Raw genomic sequence first — 18,775 nt, forward strand, 5'->3', positions numbered from 1 at the left:
ATTTTTGGAAAAAATAATTTTTGCAATTTTAAAAAAAAAAAATTATTTTGAAATATTTTGGAAATTTTGAACTTTTTTTCAAAGCAATCGCACTGCTTTAGCTGCATAAACACGAAATATCAAAGCGCGTAAGCGCCGCGTCGTCGTTTAACGTTTAACGAAATGTAAAGAAAATTGATGCACCTTATTAAAATCTCCATAAAATATCTGATAATTTGATGTGCATATGTCTAATGATTATTTTTGACCGCCAAATGGCATTTTTTTCTTTTCTAGATCTCCAAAACCGCTAGACTTGCCTTTCCAGAAGTTTAATCAAGATTTTCATCTTGTCAATACAGGTAAAATATTTTTTGTATTATTAAAATTGGACGCTCCGTTTTCCTAAAAACTGAGTTATCGTTTTTAGCACTTTTTGCCCCGTACTTTGGAATAGCTAGACCTGCCTTTGCCAAAAACTAATCAGCACGCCTCCTTATCGGTAGGAATCAAATGTTTCTCGAATTATTCAAATTGGTTGATCGGCGTTCCCGAACTTGTCGACAAAAATTTGTATCCGCGCACATACACACACATACATCATTTTTTCTAAGGTATGCCAAAATGTTCAAAAACCTTTGAAACGTAAAGATAGATAAAAAATTTCATTTTCTATTTTTGCGATTACTATAACTCACCCTTTGGGACTCTTTTGTTAATTATAAATAATCAAATCAATTTGTTACTCATTTGTTAATTATATAGAAAGGGCTTTGTCGATGGTCTGGTCTCTCAAAACTAACGTGAGTCTTTGTTGAGTTTTATCCAATGACTTTTCAAATATTGAAAATATGGTCGACGAAAGATCAAATTTTAGCTCACATTCTCACATAGATACATATTCTTCATCCAATTTTGTAACTTTTGATTCAGAATGACTTGAGAATGACTTCAGAATAAAATCTAAAAATATCAAATCAAAAATAATAAACTTCTCCTTCCGGGAAGGCAACAAACGGCATTTGTTTTAACTTAATCTTTTCATATTGCAAGTATGACTCTAAAAAATCAATACTCAGGTGTTTTTATTCAGAAAAAACTGACCAAATAATAAATTTCATTATTTATGTTTCCACAAACAGTTATATTTATTATTTGTTTCAACCTTGTCAATGTAGAGCAATACTAAAGCAATGGTTTTAAAGTTTGAATTATTCAAAGTAATTGCTCAATTAATAATACAGATTGTAGATATGCATGTATGTTTGTTAGCAGAATATTAGGTAATGTGACATATGTAGGACATTTTCCGGAACATTTCCGGAGTGATTAGGATACGCTTCCGGCTTCCGCCCGGAACACATAACGTCACACGGCTACACACTGAATCGTCCGTCCGTCCAACATCTTTCTCCTCAAAGAGGAATTTGAATTTCGAATGAAATAGTATATAAATAATAATCGCATTCATCTGAAATTTAAATATTATTTATATTAGCATAAATATTATTTTGTTTTTATTATATATAAAGATATTTAGCAAAAATTATTTAAATCAAGATGAGTTTTCGTTGAGAATTTCGTATAAAAATTATGAAAATACAAGATTGTTTTTATCATATAGGTATCATTATTTGTGAAATAAGTTCAGTTAATATTTTTAACATTTTATATTCTTTGTACAAATAGTTCTTACAATTGGTATCTTTAATATCCAGTAGAGTAATAGAGAGAATATACCAATAACTTTGTGTGTAAAGAATATGAAAAGTTAAAAATATTGTGAGCAATCTTGTATTTTGATAATTTTTTATACGAACTTTTCAGCGATAATAGTTCTCGTTTTTATTAATTAACCTTTTTATTAAGGCATTCAAATTAAATTATTATTAAATTGTCACAAAATTTGTGATAAGTTGAGAAATAACTTACAACTTAATGATTCTAATCTATAATATGAACTTGTGTTTCGTCAATTTAAATTAGAATTCCATTTAATTTATTATAAATATTCCTTCGCTCTGAGTGGTTTATGGAGAAAATTTACTGTACAATTCTTCGAGGAAGCTGATTATTGGATTCAATTTATTCTGAATCGTTTGATATTAAAATTAGAAAAAGTATATGTGTGTATGTGAGCCAAAGTTTGACCTTTCAGCATCTTTTTCTCAATAACGGCAACACTGATTTAAATTTAAAAACCATGTGATAAATCTTATGAGCAGAATATTGCAAACAAATTTGTCCAAAAATCCTGAATCTTTTTTGAAGTATTACAATAAGTTCGAAAAATTTTATACAATTTAGAGAAAAAGAATCAACCGATTCGATTGATTCAAAAAACATTCGATTGCTATTGCTGGGGGACATACTAATTAGTGTTTGCAAAATTGGCAATTTTGAGAAAAAGGAACATACGATTTGAATTTAATCAAAAATATATCACTTGTATTGACAGAGTGAAAAATTGTTTGAATGTTTTCGAAGGCAGGTCCAGCGGTTTCGGAGATACTGTGAATTTTTTTTAAAAAATGCGATATGCAGTAAAAAATTATCATTGGACATACGCATATCAAATTATCAGATATTTTATAGAAATTTTAATAATAAATGTAAGTTTTGTTTATATTCCTATGGTTTCCGTACCAAGATATATCGCGCTTTGATATTTCGTCTCTAAAACAGCAACACATCGCAATCGCTTTGAAAAAAATCTATATTTTCAAAAAAAAATCAATATTCTCAAAAAAATCTTTTTTTTTCAAATACGGTAAAACTTAAAAACTCATAAAAATTTTAATTTACTATATACGGGAAGTTCCAGCAATTGGCCTTAAGGTACGATGCTTCGTACCACTAGTTTTATTTTTAACTTCCCGTAGGGTAAGTTATTGTAATGGGCCGAAAATCGGAATTGAAAATTTTACATTTCTCGACGTTTTGAAGGTTTCTGAACGTTTTGGCATACCTCAGAAAAATGGATGTGTGTGTGTGTGTGTGTGTGTGTGTGTATGTATGTATGGATACAATTTTCGCCCACGTTTTCGGGCGTACGGATCAACCGATTTGAATGGTTCAAAAAACATTCGATTCCTATTGATAGGGAAAAGAGCTGATTAGTTTTTGGCAAAGGCAGGTCCAGCCGTTTCGGAGATACGGAGCAAAGAGTGCAGAAAATAGAAATCGAATTTTTGAGAGAACGGAGTATCCGATTTGAATGATCTAAAAAACATTCAATTAGTAATGATTAGGAGAAGTGTTTATTAGTTTTTGGCAAAGGCAGGCCCAGCCATTTTGAAGATACGGAGCTAAATATGTAAAAAATGGCAGTTTTTGAGAGAACTAAGCGGCCGATGTAAATATTTCAAATAACTTTCTGCTTGTCTTAACAAAATAATTGATTTTGTAAAAAAAAATTTTGTTGAATTTTTTTTTTTTTAATTTTTTTTTTTTTTTTATTTTTTAGTTTTGTGTATATCGAAAATATTTCAGATTTTATTTTAATTCTGACTATAGTTCTAATATACTTTACAAATAATTTCAACTCTGCAATTCAGTTTATATAATTCTTATAAATATTAGACAATGTTACAATATTTATAATAATCTATTTGAAAACATTCAGTATTTCTCGAACATTTCGTTACGGTACGGGAAGTTCCAGCAATTTGCCTTAAGGCACGATGCCATATTTGCCTCAAGACAGAATTCCACTCATAGCTAGTTAGAAAAATGGTTAATATGCAGTCTTTATGTAAACAAAAAATGTAACCCATTTTAAAACATGTTTCTATATCCTTTTTCCAGAATATTCATAAAAGAGCATAATTTCATAAAACCAAAATGCAAGCCATAACATTATTTCGTGCAGAACCAAAAATGCTACCATAAACTAATCTTCCTATCCGCAATAAAAATCTAAAATATTGGCATGTATATAATAATTCAGTGCCAAATAATGTTATATTTTGCATGTTCTGTTACAATGATAATTTGCCATGTAGACATCTACCTAACCGTGATAATAAACGCCCCATAAAAATATGCAAAGTTATGCGGGATGAACTTTCGGCATGTTTGCAGGGAAATTTGAGCTTCAGATAATCGTCTTCATAATTCATATTCATGTACTGAAATGGTTTTGTATAATTTAATGTTGTGATTACGCAAAATGCTATGGTTCTGATTTTTTGGTAGTTTTTCGGGTCTATATAGCTCAAACAGATAAATCTCTTGTTTGTAAACAATTAAATCCAAAAAACTACTGCTTACTATTTAATTATTAATGTAAGAGTAATGCATCTCTATATATAGGGTAGAGAGCGACTTATAGGTCCGCGGGTAAAAAGGTCCACCAACGATTTCTCAAGAACAAGTAAAGTTAGGAATTTTTCAATAATATTTGAATGTTTAACACCACATTGATTTTCACGACGTCGCTACCACAAAAGTATTTCTTTGGTTTTCAGTTTTTTGGGTTGTGAGCGCTGTTGTTTAGTTTACAAAACCTTAATATAATTTTTAATTTTTTTATAAGACATTTTATTAATTTTAAGTTAGATTTAACGGTTTTATTTATATAACTTCTATTAAAGCTTACATGTGAGTAGGGTAAAAAGTACCAACTGAATTTTCACTCTGCAAAGGTGTAAACAGTAAAAAATAGTAAATAAGAAAGTAAATTAAAATGAAAAAAAGCAATTTTACAAGAGATAAATTAAATAAATAGTTATTCCAACACGATGTACATTTCTGACGTAATACCAGATCAAGGTTGTATACAGTGATAACATGTTATATACTGTGGAAAATGTATCTATAAATTTATATTTTGTATTGGTTGAACAATTTAGTAATGTAATAATGAGTAATGTAGCAATTATTTCGCAAAAATCTTTTCAAAATAAAAATAAGACTTTGGAGCTCTTTGCCCCTGGCCGTAGTGACAAATTTTTGGAAAACAGCACAACTAACACATTTCTACAAATTGTAGACTACAATGACGAATTACCTAGGATAGTTTTTGTTTTATATGCCTTATTTATTGTTATATAATTGGTTTAATTTTCACAATATAAAATATAAATATAAAAGCTCGAACTCAAATTGGACCTTTGTGCCCCGACCTACCCTATAATCTATATTTATATAGTGTGTTTAATATTATAATATATAGGTGGTTAATTGTTTTAATATATATGTGGTTAAAGATAAATTTCCAACTATGAACCAAATTGAAATCATTTGATTGAAGTGGTGCGATATAAACATTTTATACCTATTTACTCCATGTAGTCTGAAAATTATGAGGTTTGGAACATAGAGCTTTGTAGGTGGACCTTTTTACCCTAGAACCTTTAAGCACCGCTCTACTCTATTATAGCAAAAAAATGCGTCTGATTAATCTGACCACAGTTAATATTATATACATATAAATATTTGATGTAGATGGTAAAAACCGCTTTTTAATATGTCAGTAGTAACAACAAATACTAAACGTGATGATTTAATGTTTGGTAACGACCAATACTGCTCTTAATAATTTTTCTTCCAAAGTATGAGATACTGAACAAGTTATAGGTACAAAGTCGTGTCCGAAATGTAATCGTCGTTCGGTGTCCGTATAGATTTTATATAAATCAATATCCGTATATCCGTGAGAGTTTGATTAGGAGGAGGGCGCGACAACACATTGTGCAGATTTGAATGATTCTGTGAAGGGCGCCCTTCACATGCACCGAAACACATTTGCTACGATTTTATAAAGGGCGAATTACGAACGACGAAACGCACACGAACACATGCGAGCGATTTTTTACGCCGGGCACATGTAACAGTACGGCATGGTGCATAACTAGAGCAGTGATATCAAATTTAATACAAAAATTCATTTGATATAAAAATTAACTAGTGGTCTCAAAGTGCTTTAAGGCAAGTTGCTAGAAATTCCCGTACCGTTTTTTAAAAAAACGCCAAAAATTTTAAATATTTTTCAAAGCAATCGCGCTGCGTAGCTGTTTTAGAGGCAAATTATTGAAGCGCGTAAGCGCCATTTCGCATTTATTTAACAGTTGAATATTATATATCTTAGCACAAAATCTATTGAACCGTGAACCAAATTTGCACTTATTATTGAAATTTCTATAATTTCTGTAAATTATTTGATTGTTTGATGTGCATATGTCTAACCATCATTTTTGACCGCCAAAATGGCATTTTTTTAACTTTTTTTATTGGATGCCTAAAACCGCTGGACCTGCCTTTCAACATTTTAACCATTTCATCAACCATACGCTGAATCAATCTTTCAAATCGGCCGCTCCGTTTTCTCACAAACTGAATTGTTATTTTTGGCACCTTATTTTGCACCGTATCTTCTAGACGGATAGACCTGCCTTTACCAAAAACTAATAAGTACTTTTTCTCGCCAATAGGGAATCGCATGTTTTTTGAATTATTCAAATTGGTTGATCCCTGCTCTTGAAAACGTTGGAGAAAAATTGTATCCACAAGTACATACATACTACACACACATACATACGTACACACGCACATACATCCCTTTTTTCTAAAATATGCCAAAATGTTCAGAAATCATTGGAACCTAAATATATGCAAATTTTCAGTTTCGATTTTTTGCAATTACTATAACTTACTTTCGGGATGTTAACTAGTGGTGTATGGCATCAGGCACTAAAGCAAATTGCTAGAACTTCTCGTACAGTAAATTCAAAATTTTAAAACCTTTAAATTTAAAAACAACAGATTTTTTTCGAGAATTTTAATACTTATTAAACCCATTCTAATCGTTCACGATCCACACTGTCACAAATGTCGAGGACATTCATTGGAACTATGCAACTGAACTTTAAACATTATATATTTTGGTACGAAGCCCATAGAAATCGAAACAAAATTTCTACTTATTCTTATTGTTAAAATCTCTATAAAATTTTGACAATATTTGATATCGATACGCATATTTCTTTTAACTATTTTTTTGAATCTCCGAATACACAGAACAGCTCTTTCCAAAAATTTTATCAAATGTTTATTCTGTCAATACAAGTGAAATATTTTTTTGAATCATTCAAGTCTTGCGCTTCCTTCACTCAAAAACTGAATAGTCATTTATTACACTTTTTGCCGCGTATCTTCGAAACGGCTGAACCTGCCTTTGCCAAATACTAAGTAGCATATCTCCCAGTCAATAGGAATCGGATATTGAAATGCCTTGTAGTTAAATTTAATAAAATTTGAGTAGTCTTCTATATTATTACAGTATGTACGTACAATCACTATCACGAAAGATTACATGTTCTATAACAAAAATTGTAAAATTACCATTATTTTAAATAAAATGGTCTATGATGATAATATACTATAAGGCTAATAGAATGAACATGTGGTGTAATGGACTTTCCAGGGCAGAGAGGGCAACTATCTCCTAAAAATGCTCATTTAAGCTGGTTTATTAGTTAATATATTTATTCTCCAATTTAAAGTCTGAGTAAGTTTTCGATCCTTTTGGTCCCGAGACCGTAGTTTGCTCGTCCGTCATAATACGCGGAAAAAATCTCACCCTAGCTGCATTGCTAACTTACTGGCTGAATAGCATTACACGTAATGGGGGTTAGAGCTTGATTCCTGAGATATGTTCACTGTTCAGACTGAAAAACTCGTAACTTTACCTCTTGTATATGTTTGTAACTTTTTTGTTACAAATTTTATTTGTCAATCTCGTAATAATAAATGATCTCGGATCGAGCACAGGAACTCTAGAAAGTTTTTGGGAAGTTTTTTTGAAGTAAAAGCGTCTTGAGGCTGGTCGGGAACGAAGAGAATAAATTAAAGTATTTTTCTTTTGGCGAAATGCACAAACGACATAGGGGCCTTGATGTTTGATATGAAACAGAATAAATTAAGCTTTCGAAAAAGTAAAGTTCGAGTATTTCGGGGTAGGTAAATATACTTTTTTGCATAACTTAAACTTTTAATTATTTAAAGAAGGAATAATGTGAATCTTATTTTTGATGGATATATACATATAGAATATTTATACATTGGATGGTATATATACATATGCGATGGAATTATCTGCCGATGACCGATACTTTTCCAGTAAATAGTTAAAAAACAGCTTAGTTGTACTTTCATCTAAGCAAAAGGTTAAAAGTGAATTAATAAAATTATATTAATTTTCCATTCTGCTTGTAATAAAAAAAATCAGTTGTTTACTGTATATGAAAATACTTTCATCTTTCTACGAGTTAATCTTCATTGTGCATATAAAAGTATTCAATTAATGCTACTGGAACTATTTACTATTTCTTTTGATTCCTACTAAAACTATTATTTCGGAAGCAGTTTTTAATATAAAATGTTTTTATTTACATCATTTTATCCATGTTATAGTTAAAATATAACGTTTGCCTTACTTACTTTATAAAAATAAGTATTAGTTTTTCTATGACAATTGAATCGATTTTTTTTGCTTACCTTTATATTTTGGTTCCGGCATTTCAGTAAACTGTATAAACTGTGATATTAAACTTTTGAATATTCTACGAAATATACCGGCATGGTTAATTGAATTTCATCTACATTATTGAAATTTTTGTGAATAAAAAGAGTCCTGAAATTCGAACACAGTTTATTGAATATATAAATTATTAAATGAAAGATAGTGTTTCTCATATAATTTGTCATTTTATTTATAAGTTTTGTACTCCATATCTGTATTCTATCTCTTGGTACAAAAATAATTTCCTTAATACTAATTTTATACAAATATTTACACAAATATAATACAAAGGGTGGATTACTACCGAATATATAAATATGATAATATAATAAAATCGATATATAAAATCTGTATCACAAATACCTTCTCTCTAATACTTTTTATCGATATCATTTAACATAATTCTAAAAACTTTCAATATGTACATATATAAAGGGAAGGTACAAATTTAAAATTATGCCACTAATCTTATTTTATGTACACTACAACGTGATATATAGAACTTTTATATGCAATGAGTATTTTTTAAATAATGTTTTCTATGAACAAAACATTAACGTAATAAAATGCTAATTGTTAAAAATATTATTTCTATATACATTTTTGGTATTAATTCTCAAAATAAATAGATCTGCTATACATAAATGATTTGCTTGAAATAAACTAACATATACATGTAATATTTACAATAATCTCCTAAAGTGTGATCTATAACGATTTAACAATTTTGCAAAACTTGCAAAACAGTCGAATAATACCAAAATTTGTGTTTGATGGATTGATTCAAGGATCTTATTTCACTGTCACTTTTATGCACTTGAAGTTAGAATCTAAATAGCTGCTCAAATGATGTAGACTTCAATATTATCTTTCTATATAACATGCCCTACAATTATTGAAGATTTTTTCACGCATTGGTTTACCGATATTGCTTTTAAATGCGCAATACAACCATGCAGATTGACCAGAAACCTCGGTTTCAGACCCAATCTTTTAAACACAAATTTAAATATTATTCGTTATACAAACCACTGTTCATCAACTTGTTAAATTTAAATTATTTCTATCCCTTTTTCAATATGGTCGCCACACGGTCTTCTGGCTGTGCAGCCTCGTCGTTCTTGACGAGTCCAGCCTATCACCAGTTCCAATGAGAACCGTAGGAGCTTTAAGTTCACATTTTTGTTTGACTATAACATCCTTTAATGGCGTAAACGCTGATCTAATTTCGACATCTATGAACTCATCATCACTTGCATCACTTCCGTTTGCTGATCCCGAATTGGAGGCCTCACTTCTTTTAACCTCGTGGGATACTCTCGTTGGCGGAGGTAAACTATGTGGTGCAGGCAATGGTGGCGCAACTGCAGGCGTAAGGAGCGGGTTCAGCGAAGGAGGTATTGTTGGAGGCAGAGTTCCTTGAACCAGAGGCAATCTTGCAGGATATCCAGGCGGTAAATAAGGCGGTAACGCACTGGCGGTTGGTACCACAGCTGGCGGCGGTACTGCTGCAGGGTGCGGGTAATAGTCAGATGTGGCTGAACCGGGAGAAGATGTAGGAGATACACCTGAAAAAATAAAAAAATAAAAATTATTATTGATTGTGGAAGATGCAAATAATTAGGTGTCAACAACGATGTACCAACTGGCAACGTTATAATGATTCTACACATAATTTTAGTGATAGGAATTTAAAAAATCGTAACCCCCGCGGTTCATACATAAATTTATCGATTGAAAATAAAAGCCCATTTTTGCCCGTGTGTTTACACATCTCGGGCAAACATTGGCACCCATAATTTCCGTACAATTTTGTGACTATCGTTTTTTGTATTTTATTTTATGTTTCTCGGACCGGGCGATATATTCCTGTACGCGCGTGTGTATTTGTTTTATTTGTCGAAGCGCGGGCGCGGAGGCGGGTTCGCAGTTAATCGAATCATGTCCGGTCGATTGAGTTTTTTTCACAAAGAGTTTTCGAGCTGCCGTGCCGCGAGTTTGTGTTGCCCGCACATGTGAAAAGCCCCGATACTCTGTAATGCAATGCTTGGTGATATAACAGCAATGGTAAAGCAGAAATACTTGGATTATACTTTTTCCCTAATTAAATGGAACTCCAAGTTATGGTAATAATCTTTCTTTTCGCTGGTGATTCGGAATATCCACATATAGGGATTCTGGCTACGATTAGCAGTTTCAGGAGCCGATGTTGTCGTAAAATATACCAATAGCAAAGGTATGCTACGTATCGTTTTTCATATAAAATAGTAATAGAAACGGTTAAATTGCTATGTATTTGCTGTGGGATCGGGCGTTTCACCTAAAAAAAATCTAACTTCATGTTTATTATTCCGTGCCACATCACAAATATGCAGGTTTTTATCGAAAACGCCTGGCCACACAGCAACCACATAAAATTCTGACGGGTTTTAGTACCATTTTATATAAGGTTGTCAAATATCTCCTTTCCGCCTTTTTGTATTATAAACCAAGAGCAAAAAAGCGGAAGGGAGATATTTGACAACCTAATATGAGAAATGCTATGTAACATAGTCTTGCCATAACATTGGTCCATTTTACGGCAGAATCGGTTCCTCAATCTTGTACATTGATCTTTAAACCCTAATTTTTTATTTACTTTATATTGTACTTTTTTCGATTAGTTTAATTATAGTTTCAAAATGTGGATCTCAATCCAATTATCCTTGTCCAGGTCTGTTATAGAACATTGCCTTCCGTATGCTGCTTGCAATCGCGACCGTGCAAAAATGCACTCCGAGCTACAAACGAAGTTTCGAAGTACAGACGCGATCATATACGGAAGGAGGTACTTTGTGAAACATACCTATACACATTTGGACCGATTGTGTATTTTAAACGAAATTATATATATACACGTTAATGTGTAAGACTACAAACAAAAGATGCGGGAACTGAAGAAAGTATAAATTGAAATTTTGTTACCATAAAATGGTATTTTATTTAGGCTTTTTACCCGTAGTTATAGTCTCACATGTCTGATTCTTAATAAGATTAGCAATTACGATAAACAGTGTTAAAAGTTTATACTGATACAAAAAGAGCCGATTAAAAGTTCACCAGAAGAGATATCACAAAGCAATATAATTATTGAAAAGTGTCGCTATGGTTTGGCATGGCGTACTTGCCATACCAGACTTTATTAACATATGAGAATTAAATAAAATGCTGACTAATGAAGTAATTATTTGAAATAATTGGTAAATACAGTAATAATGAGCTCTATCGTAACATTTAAAATTGTATTTGTGAATAAGTTGTAAATTCAATTTTCATTATTTTAGAAGGCTTAGTTTCAAAGTTTGATTACTCTTGAGAAATTGCGTTTTTGAAAATAACAATTTAAATTTTATGTAAAGTAATTAATTAATGTTTGTTTTTCACCGAGAAAAATAGTTAACAAAGCGTTTGAAGACATTTTTGCCAAAATTCGATTCAACTACTGGGATGACAGATTTAACGTTAAACATTTAGAACATTTGTAGGTATTGAACACTTCATAGTGCAAGTTTTTAAATACGGTTACTTCATTTAATTAATTTTAAGTTCAAAGGAGTATATATATATATATATATATATATATATCGGTTTGCTCGTAATTTTGTTCCCTCGGATGTACGCGTTTTCAGCACGCACATTTTCAGCGACACGTCAACAGCCAAACATTATAATGAACAGTCAGGCAGACAGATTTTGCCCCATGTTGTAATATCACCCCTCTTTTATATTAAGGGAGCGTTGCTTTGTCTAGTCAAAATACAGTACGGGAGAGATCAATGAATGCGTTTTGTTACAAAAGCCCTCATCGTCATTCGAACCTCCAAATGAATGAATGGTTTTGCGTATAACGCTTATTATCATACTTTGCACCGGATTAAAACAAACAACGTGCAGTAGAATTCGAAAATCGAGATTAAAGGAAATTACTAATTCTTAATGAAAAAATCAATGTCTGTAATATATATTTTCATTATGCCTATGTAATTAACTCGGCTATCTCGCGATCTCTTTATCTCAACTAGACCAAAACCGCGTCGTTACGAAAGGTATGCCTATGATATAATTTAACTTCCCAAGATGTAAGCCAATGCCCGTAAATCATGTTTAAGTATGTGTAGTAAATGAGGCCTTAGAAGCAAATGAGATTCCTTGGGGTATAATTAAGTGTAGATCATTTGCAATTGCGCATTTTACGAGGCAACTCTAAACTCATAAGACAATCCCTACATTAATCAGTACGGTTTGCCCTACACACATTGCCATCGAAAATCCATTGCTATTAATAATAAGCACGCGTGCGTAATTTGGTACATCGAAATTTAATGACTCATTATAGAATATATTACTATGTAAATTGAAATCCACCATACCAAATATATATATTACGTAAATTTCAATTTACTTCTAATTAGTCTGTTTTAGTTATTAAATATTCCTCAGCTTACCTTTACTAATGGCATGGTTCAAATCGTTGTTTCCCATCATATCGGAAGTTTTTCCAAGTCTGGCTGCGTTCATTCTGTTAACTTCTTCGCTGAGAGCAATATCGGGCATGGCACCGCGGGCGCTTTCAGGCGGTAATTTGGGCGCAACGTGCATATCTGCCGCATTGACGCCAATTGCTGTGTTGAAGTAATCTCCTATAGCGGCAGCATGGTGACCTGCTGCCGGATAACCCACACCAGAATGGTGATACACGGAATCTAACCAGGCCGGTAGTGCTCCGAAGAGGAAAGGATTAAGACCCAAAGCGGGCAACATGGGGTAGCAGCCTGGGTATTGGAAATCTGGAAAAAGGAAAATATGGTTTAATGTCTAGTTCTTATAGATAGGTTTATTAGTCGATATTCGATTATCGAGAAGCGACTATGAGTATATGTACAAGAAACAGCAAATATAAAAAAACATCTAACCAAGCACAAAAATAAACACTTCGTGTTCGGAATTATATACAGAGAGGGTTGAAGACGTTTGTTTGCTTAACTTATTGTTTATTTTTATTGTGATTGGAAACTCGTGTTTGCATTGTAAGTTTATGTATATACATAAGTGCAGATGTTGTAGGAAACTGTTAGGTAAAGTTTGCGTAACATCAAAACTCACAAGAAATGATATATAGGGACCAATATTTCTATAATATAGAAATGTTACGGCAGAGCTATGTTACGGCCCTATCCTCGTATTTTATCGGAGTATTGGCTCCATAATGCCAAATATATTGAAATTATAAATTCATTAAATATTCACGATCAATTATCTTTATAATTAATATGCATCGAACACCTAATACAAAAATATGAATGGGTTTATCCAATATAAAGTTGTTTATGAACTATGGCTGTGTGATATTGAGATTAATGAAACCGCTACGGGTCTAAATTAAAGTCTCGGGCCGCTTCTTGACACGCAATCGCTCAAATAATGAAAATTAATGATGCTTGTAGAGCGATGGTGTTCGAATTTATAAATTAATGGCCGACTCTATTTGTTCCAATATGTTATACAAAAGCTTGCACTCTGGGTAGCCGAAATCCCGCATACATTATATATAACACATGACGATGTGTGAGTACCCGATCGTAACCCTATTCAGTTTAAGAGCATGTTATAAAAATTCATTTTAAAGTTTGAAAACCTATTTACATAATTCATACTCTAAGTAACCATACAATGAACTCGAACAACTGTAATGAAAATACTCGACAAAAATAGAATTGCTGTTAAATTTTTAATGAATTGAAATATTTAATTATGAATATTTTTAGTATCGCTAAAAACATATCATCCGGGAATTTCAAATTCAATTAATGGCCGCGCAATTGAAAAATAATTTATTGAATTACTTCCGTTTATAATACAGATGAAGAGCTGCTATTCATAGAATAAAAATCATGTCAATTTACATTCGTGATGATGCAAAAAAAAACTATAATATTTAACGTAAACTTGTGGTGTATGGTATCATGCAAATTGCTAGTACTTCCCGTACCGATAATTAAATTTTTTAAAAAAGCTTTAAATTTTTTTGGAAACTTTGAAAAAATTAGATTTTGAAAAATTTTGAAATTTTTGAAAAAATGACTTTTGAAAAATTTGTATTTATAGAGACAAAATATCGAATCGCGTAAGCGACGCGTCCTATAAAAGTGTAAACAAAATTCGTAATTTTTATAAAAATCTGAATAAAATATCTTATAATTTGATGTGCATATGTCTAATGATCATTTTTGACCGCAAATGGCATTTTTTTTTGTTGAATCTCTGAAATCGCAGATAAATTTTCCAAAAATTTAATCAACAAATAAAATATTTAGCAATCAAATTAAGCGTTCTCTCAAAAACTGAATTGCCATTTTTGCAAATTTTTGGAATTTAATCAGCACATCTCCCCATCAATACGAATCAAATCTTTTTTTTAATTATTCAAATCGGTTGATTTGTGTTTCCAAAATCGGCGCAAATTAATATATAAAAATAAAATGAAAAGTAATGATATTGCTACGCGTTGATAGTAATTCTAAAAACAATTTTACAATGCACATGTCATTATTAATATGCGAACACCGGACTGCATTTTAATTATTTGCATTTTTCATAATACTATTAAAGAGTTAACAACCGGGATCAACTTTTATACAAATAACCTGATTTTAAATATCAAGTCAATTATATTCTTATGAATCCCTAATCATAAAGTTGTGCTTCTTACTAATGTCAATTGTTATATCAGGTAGAATAAAATGTTCGAAATATGTATTATTATAAAATACTTACTTTGTTTGGTTCTGGGTTCCCTTGGTCCGTCTACTGTGACTTTTATGGCTTTTGTGTATGTGGCTACTTGGCTAACGGGATGTGTGCTAATGCTTATACTAATACTGAAAGACTTTCCTCGGCCGCTTCTGCCGACAAATCTCAGGTCATTAAATTTAGCTACTTGGTTTTTAATAACGGCAGTGCAGTTTCTTAGTTCGGCACAGGAATTTTCATCGTTTCCTGTAATGAGGAAAATATTATAATTAATTACTATTGAACTTCAATCACTAAAAAATTATAATTAGATAAATTCAAATTAGGTAAACGATTTTTCATTTTATTACTTACTAAAAACGGCGAAGAGAAATCATTGTTTGATGTTGAAGGTTATTCATTTATTATAATAACTAGTGTTAATAATACATAATAATACTGTCTGCATGGTTGCGAGAAATTATAACGTAGATGTTAAAAAGTGATTTAGATTTTTTTATCTTTTATTTAATTATCTCTAATATTAATGGAAATTTGTAAGTGAGTAAGCTTCTGATTACTTTTGCGATTGGAAACGATATATATTATCCTTTAATTTGATCATATCTTTTTGTCGAATTAAAAAGTAAAATAAATATTTTTTATTCAATTTATCTCCTTCATTTAATATTTTAAAGAATTATATATTATTAAAAATATACAATAAAAAATCCACACACGATTAACTTGTATTTTAATTATTTTAATTTTAATTCAAAATATTTGCAATCTGTTAGTTAAACAATAAGCAGAGATCGTTAGCAATATAAAAAAGGATAAAATCATAACTTGATTATAAAATAGTCCCAGCGGATAATTTATTAGGAATAAATGTTACAAAACTTAAAAGAATATTTTATAAAAATATAATTGGACTGACAGTGTGTCCTATTTTAGCTTTAATGATGCTGATCTTTTTAAAAAGTTTAATAAGATGATTAATTTTAAACAATGACATAAATCGCGTTTAGTCAATTTTAAAATAACGACAATGATGTGATGAAACCAATATCAATTGACCGCAGTAGTAAAATACTTCGGATTTAATTAATTGTATTTGTTTGTAAATTGTAAATCTTTATTTCATATTCGTACAATTAAACATCACGGTGCAAACAATCGCAAAATGTACGTTGGTTATAATCGCTTCAAATACAATGTCGCATTTAACCTTCAATCGGCCGAATTTTTGTTGTATATCCAAAAATATTAGATGAATAAAAAATTAGTAATTTTAAGTGTATGTATAAAAACAAAAAACGAAAAATTATGTTTAAACCATTTTTCGAAAATTAATGAATTATGTGATTTTTAAGTCTCTGTGGTCGCACTTCTGTTTCTGAAAATGTTATTTCAAGTTAAAAATCCTAGCAAAGGTCACAAATATTGATGTTGGTTGCCTTGATAACATTATAAAATTAAGATTTTTGCATCATATTATGAAAAAAACATTATTTGGAAAAATATCGAAATATTTTAAATGTGTCCTGAAAGTTACGCGGACCAATAGAATGTCACATTTGAATTTACAGTTACCTCAACCGACAATAACATTAGTGCGTAAATATAAGTTTGTACTTTTTCATTTGACATCTAACAATTAGTATATTTATTAAATTCCCTTTTGGCGACTATGAAATTATTTAGCATTGTACTCAGTGTTGCATCTTTACAATGCCGAAGAACAAATTATGGGTTAATGTAATCCACTCACCAGCTCTGACTGTGACGAGTGTTCCGTCCTGGACATCGTCCAGTACGACCACCTTGAAAGCAGCTGGTAGCGACTTGTTGGATCGCCAGTGTGAAGGCAAAGCTGTGCAGAGGACCGCTGGCGACCCGGTTTCGACCAGCTCCCCGTGGTACTGACGCAACGCGGCGGTTAGGTGGGCATAGGCTGATGACAAATCGCCGTACTGATTCGAAACACCGCTGCCGATTGAACCAGGACTTGAACGCTGGATGTTGTCTTCTACTACGCTGCACATGATTTTTGTTTTATGTTTACTAAATATTGAAATATCACTTAACCGCAAAACTCAAATTGCGGTAACACTCTATTTCATTATTCTTATATCGGTGATTTCGACAGGGAGTTATGCGCGGTAAAGACACAGGCGTTTATAAGAAAGTTTTAACACTTATGTTTATGAGCACTATAATCGGATATGGATTATTCACTTAACTATAAACAATTTTCGATGTATAAATTACACTTTTGTTCTTTTATGAATAATATTAAAGAAATAAATTAAACTTATTTATCATACACTAGTCCATTACTATATAAAACTTGTTCACGCACTCTTATATAATTAATATGATGCACAATTATTAAGAAGTTGATACTACGCTCGCACGGAATTTAGAACAAATTTAGAAAAAACAGCGCATGTTTACACCGCGAAGTTCCAATGCTGACTGATGCGTTTTTCGATTTTTCTTGCATTTAATTCTTTGAAATATATCGATTACAAACACAGCGACCCTTGCATTTATCCCTACACGAAAAGTGTGCTCGGTACAGCTGTGTTAGTAAACCCCGTTTTTGGCCTAGGTATAACCAAAGTATTCGCCAATATCGTGCGGTTACACCCCTTTTTGGTTTTCAAATAAAACATCTTACAACGAAATATGTCGGGTCTTTCGTTTCTTATGTCGACTCGAGCGCGGCAGAAAGAGACGTGCGGAGTTTCTCTGCAGCTCGGCGTCAAATAAAAAATCTTTGTATGATTTAAGAATACCCGGGTGTCGCACAGGGGTTCTCTAGCGCGAGAAAGGGACAAAGAAATATAATGCCAGCAGACGTATGTCGAGCTGATACGGAAATATAAAAAAACGCCGAATGAAGAGTGGTGCGGTGTTTGTATTCCATACACGTGAAAGAGAGAAAAGTTGATTTTTTTGAAAAAATCGTTTTTTTTCTCAAATGTTCGTTGAAATGTCGCCTACTAAAAAACCCATGCGCCGGATAGAGTCGGTGCTATACGAGTTTCTCATTTGCGCGAAGAACTTTTAGCGGTATTTTTTGTGTGCTACGTTTGGTTTTCCGACGTGAAAATGTGTTAGTATTTTCCGTTGGAAAATGAGGCGACAAAAGTACGTTCGGACAGTGTGTGTGAATGCATCGGCAATATACATTTTTTCACACACTGCCTGCGTGTATGTATGCGGTGTACCAAATCGTATATAAAAGTTCCCCCTGAAACCCACTGCTGTTGGAGGGAGACAGGAAAAATGTGCGGTGAAGCGTTGCGGGTGCGAGTGCAAAGGATATAATAGTATCATCGTCAGAAAGAAAGAGACGGAAAAGCCGTATAATAAAAATCCATGCACAGTAGTTACCACGTGTAATGTGTCCGAGAAGAGAGGGAGTTCGTAGTTGAGCGTTCTGGCAAGCGGGTTGCCAGGGAGTGCGAGGGAGATAAAACAAGTTTTGAAGCG

The 18,775-nt window shown here is 31.9% G+C and overlaps 1 protein-coding gene across 1 annotated transcript; it reads right to left on the minus strand.

Annotated features, from left to right (window-relative positions):
* Positions 1 to 9,577: 9,577 nt before the first annotated feature.
* On the minus strand, positions 9,578 to 17,319 carry LOC113374798 (segmentation protein Runt-like). Its single transcript, XM_026614764.1, has 4 exons — positions 17,046 to 17,319; positions 15,317 to 15,538; positions 12,988 to 13,329; positions 9,578 to 10,071 (listed from the first exon to the last, which is right to left on the minus strand). The coding sequence occupies exons 1-4, from the start codon at positions 17,317 to 17,319 to the stop codon at positions 9,578 to 9,580; spliced, it is 1,332 nt and encodes a 443-aa protein (XP_026470549.1).
* Between the last annotated feature and the right edge of the window lie 1,456 nt (positions 17,320 to 18,775).

The sequence above is a fragment of the Ctenocephalides felis genome, unplaced genomic scaffold, assembly GCF_003426905.1.
Source record: "Ctenocephalides felis isolate EL2017-DRISC unplaced genomic scaffold, ASM342690v1 CF-g0.4_SCAFFOLD_01886, whole genome shotgun sequence".
In the NCBI taxonomy this organism is placed as follows: Eukaryota; Metazoa; Arthropoda; class Insecta; order Siphonaptera; family Pulicidae; genus Ctenocephalides; species Ctenocephalides felis.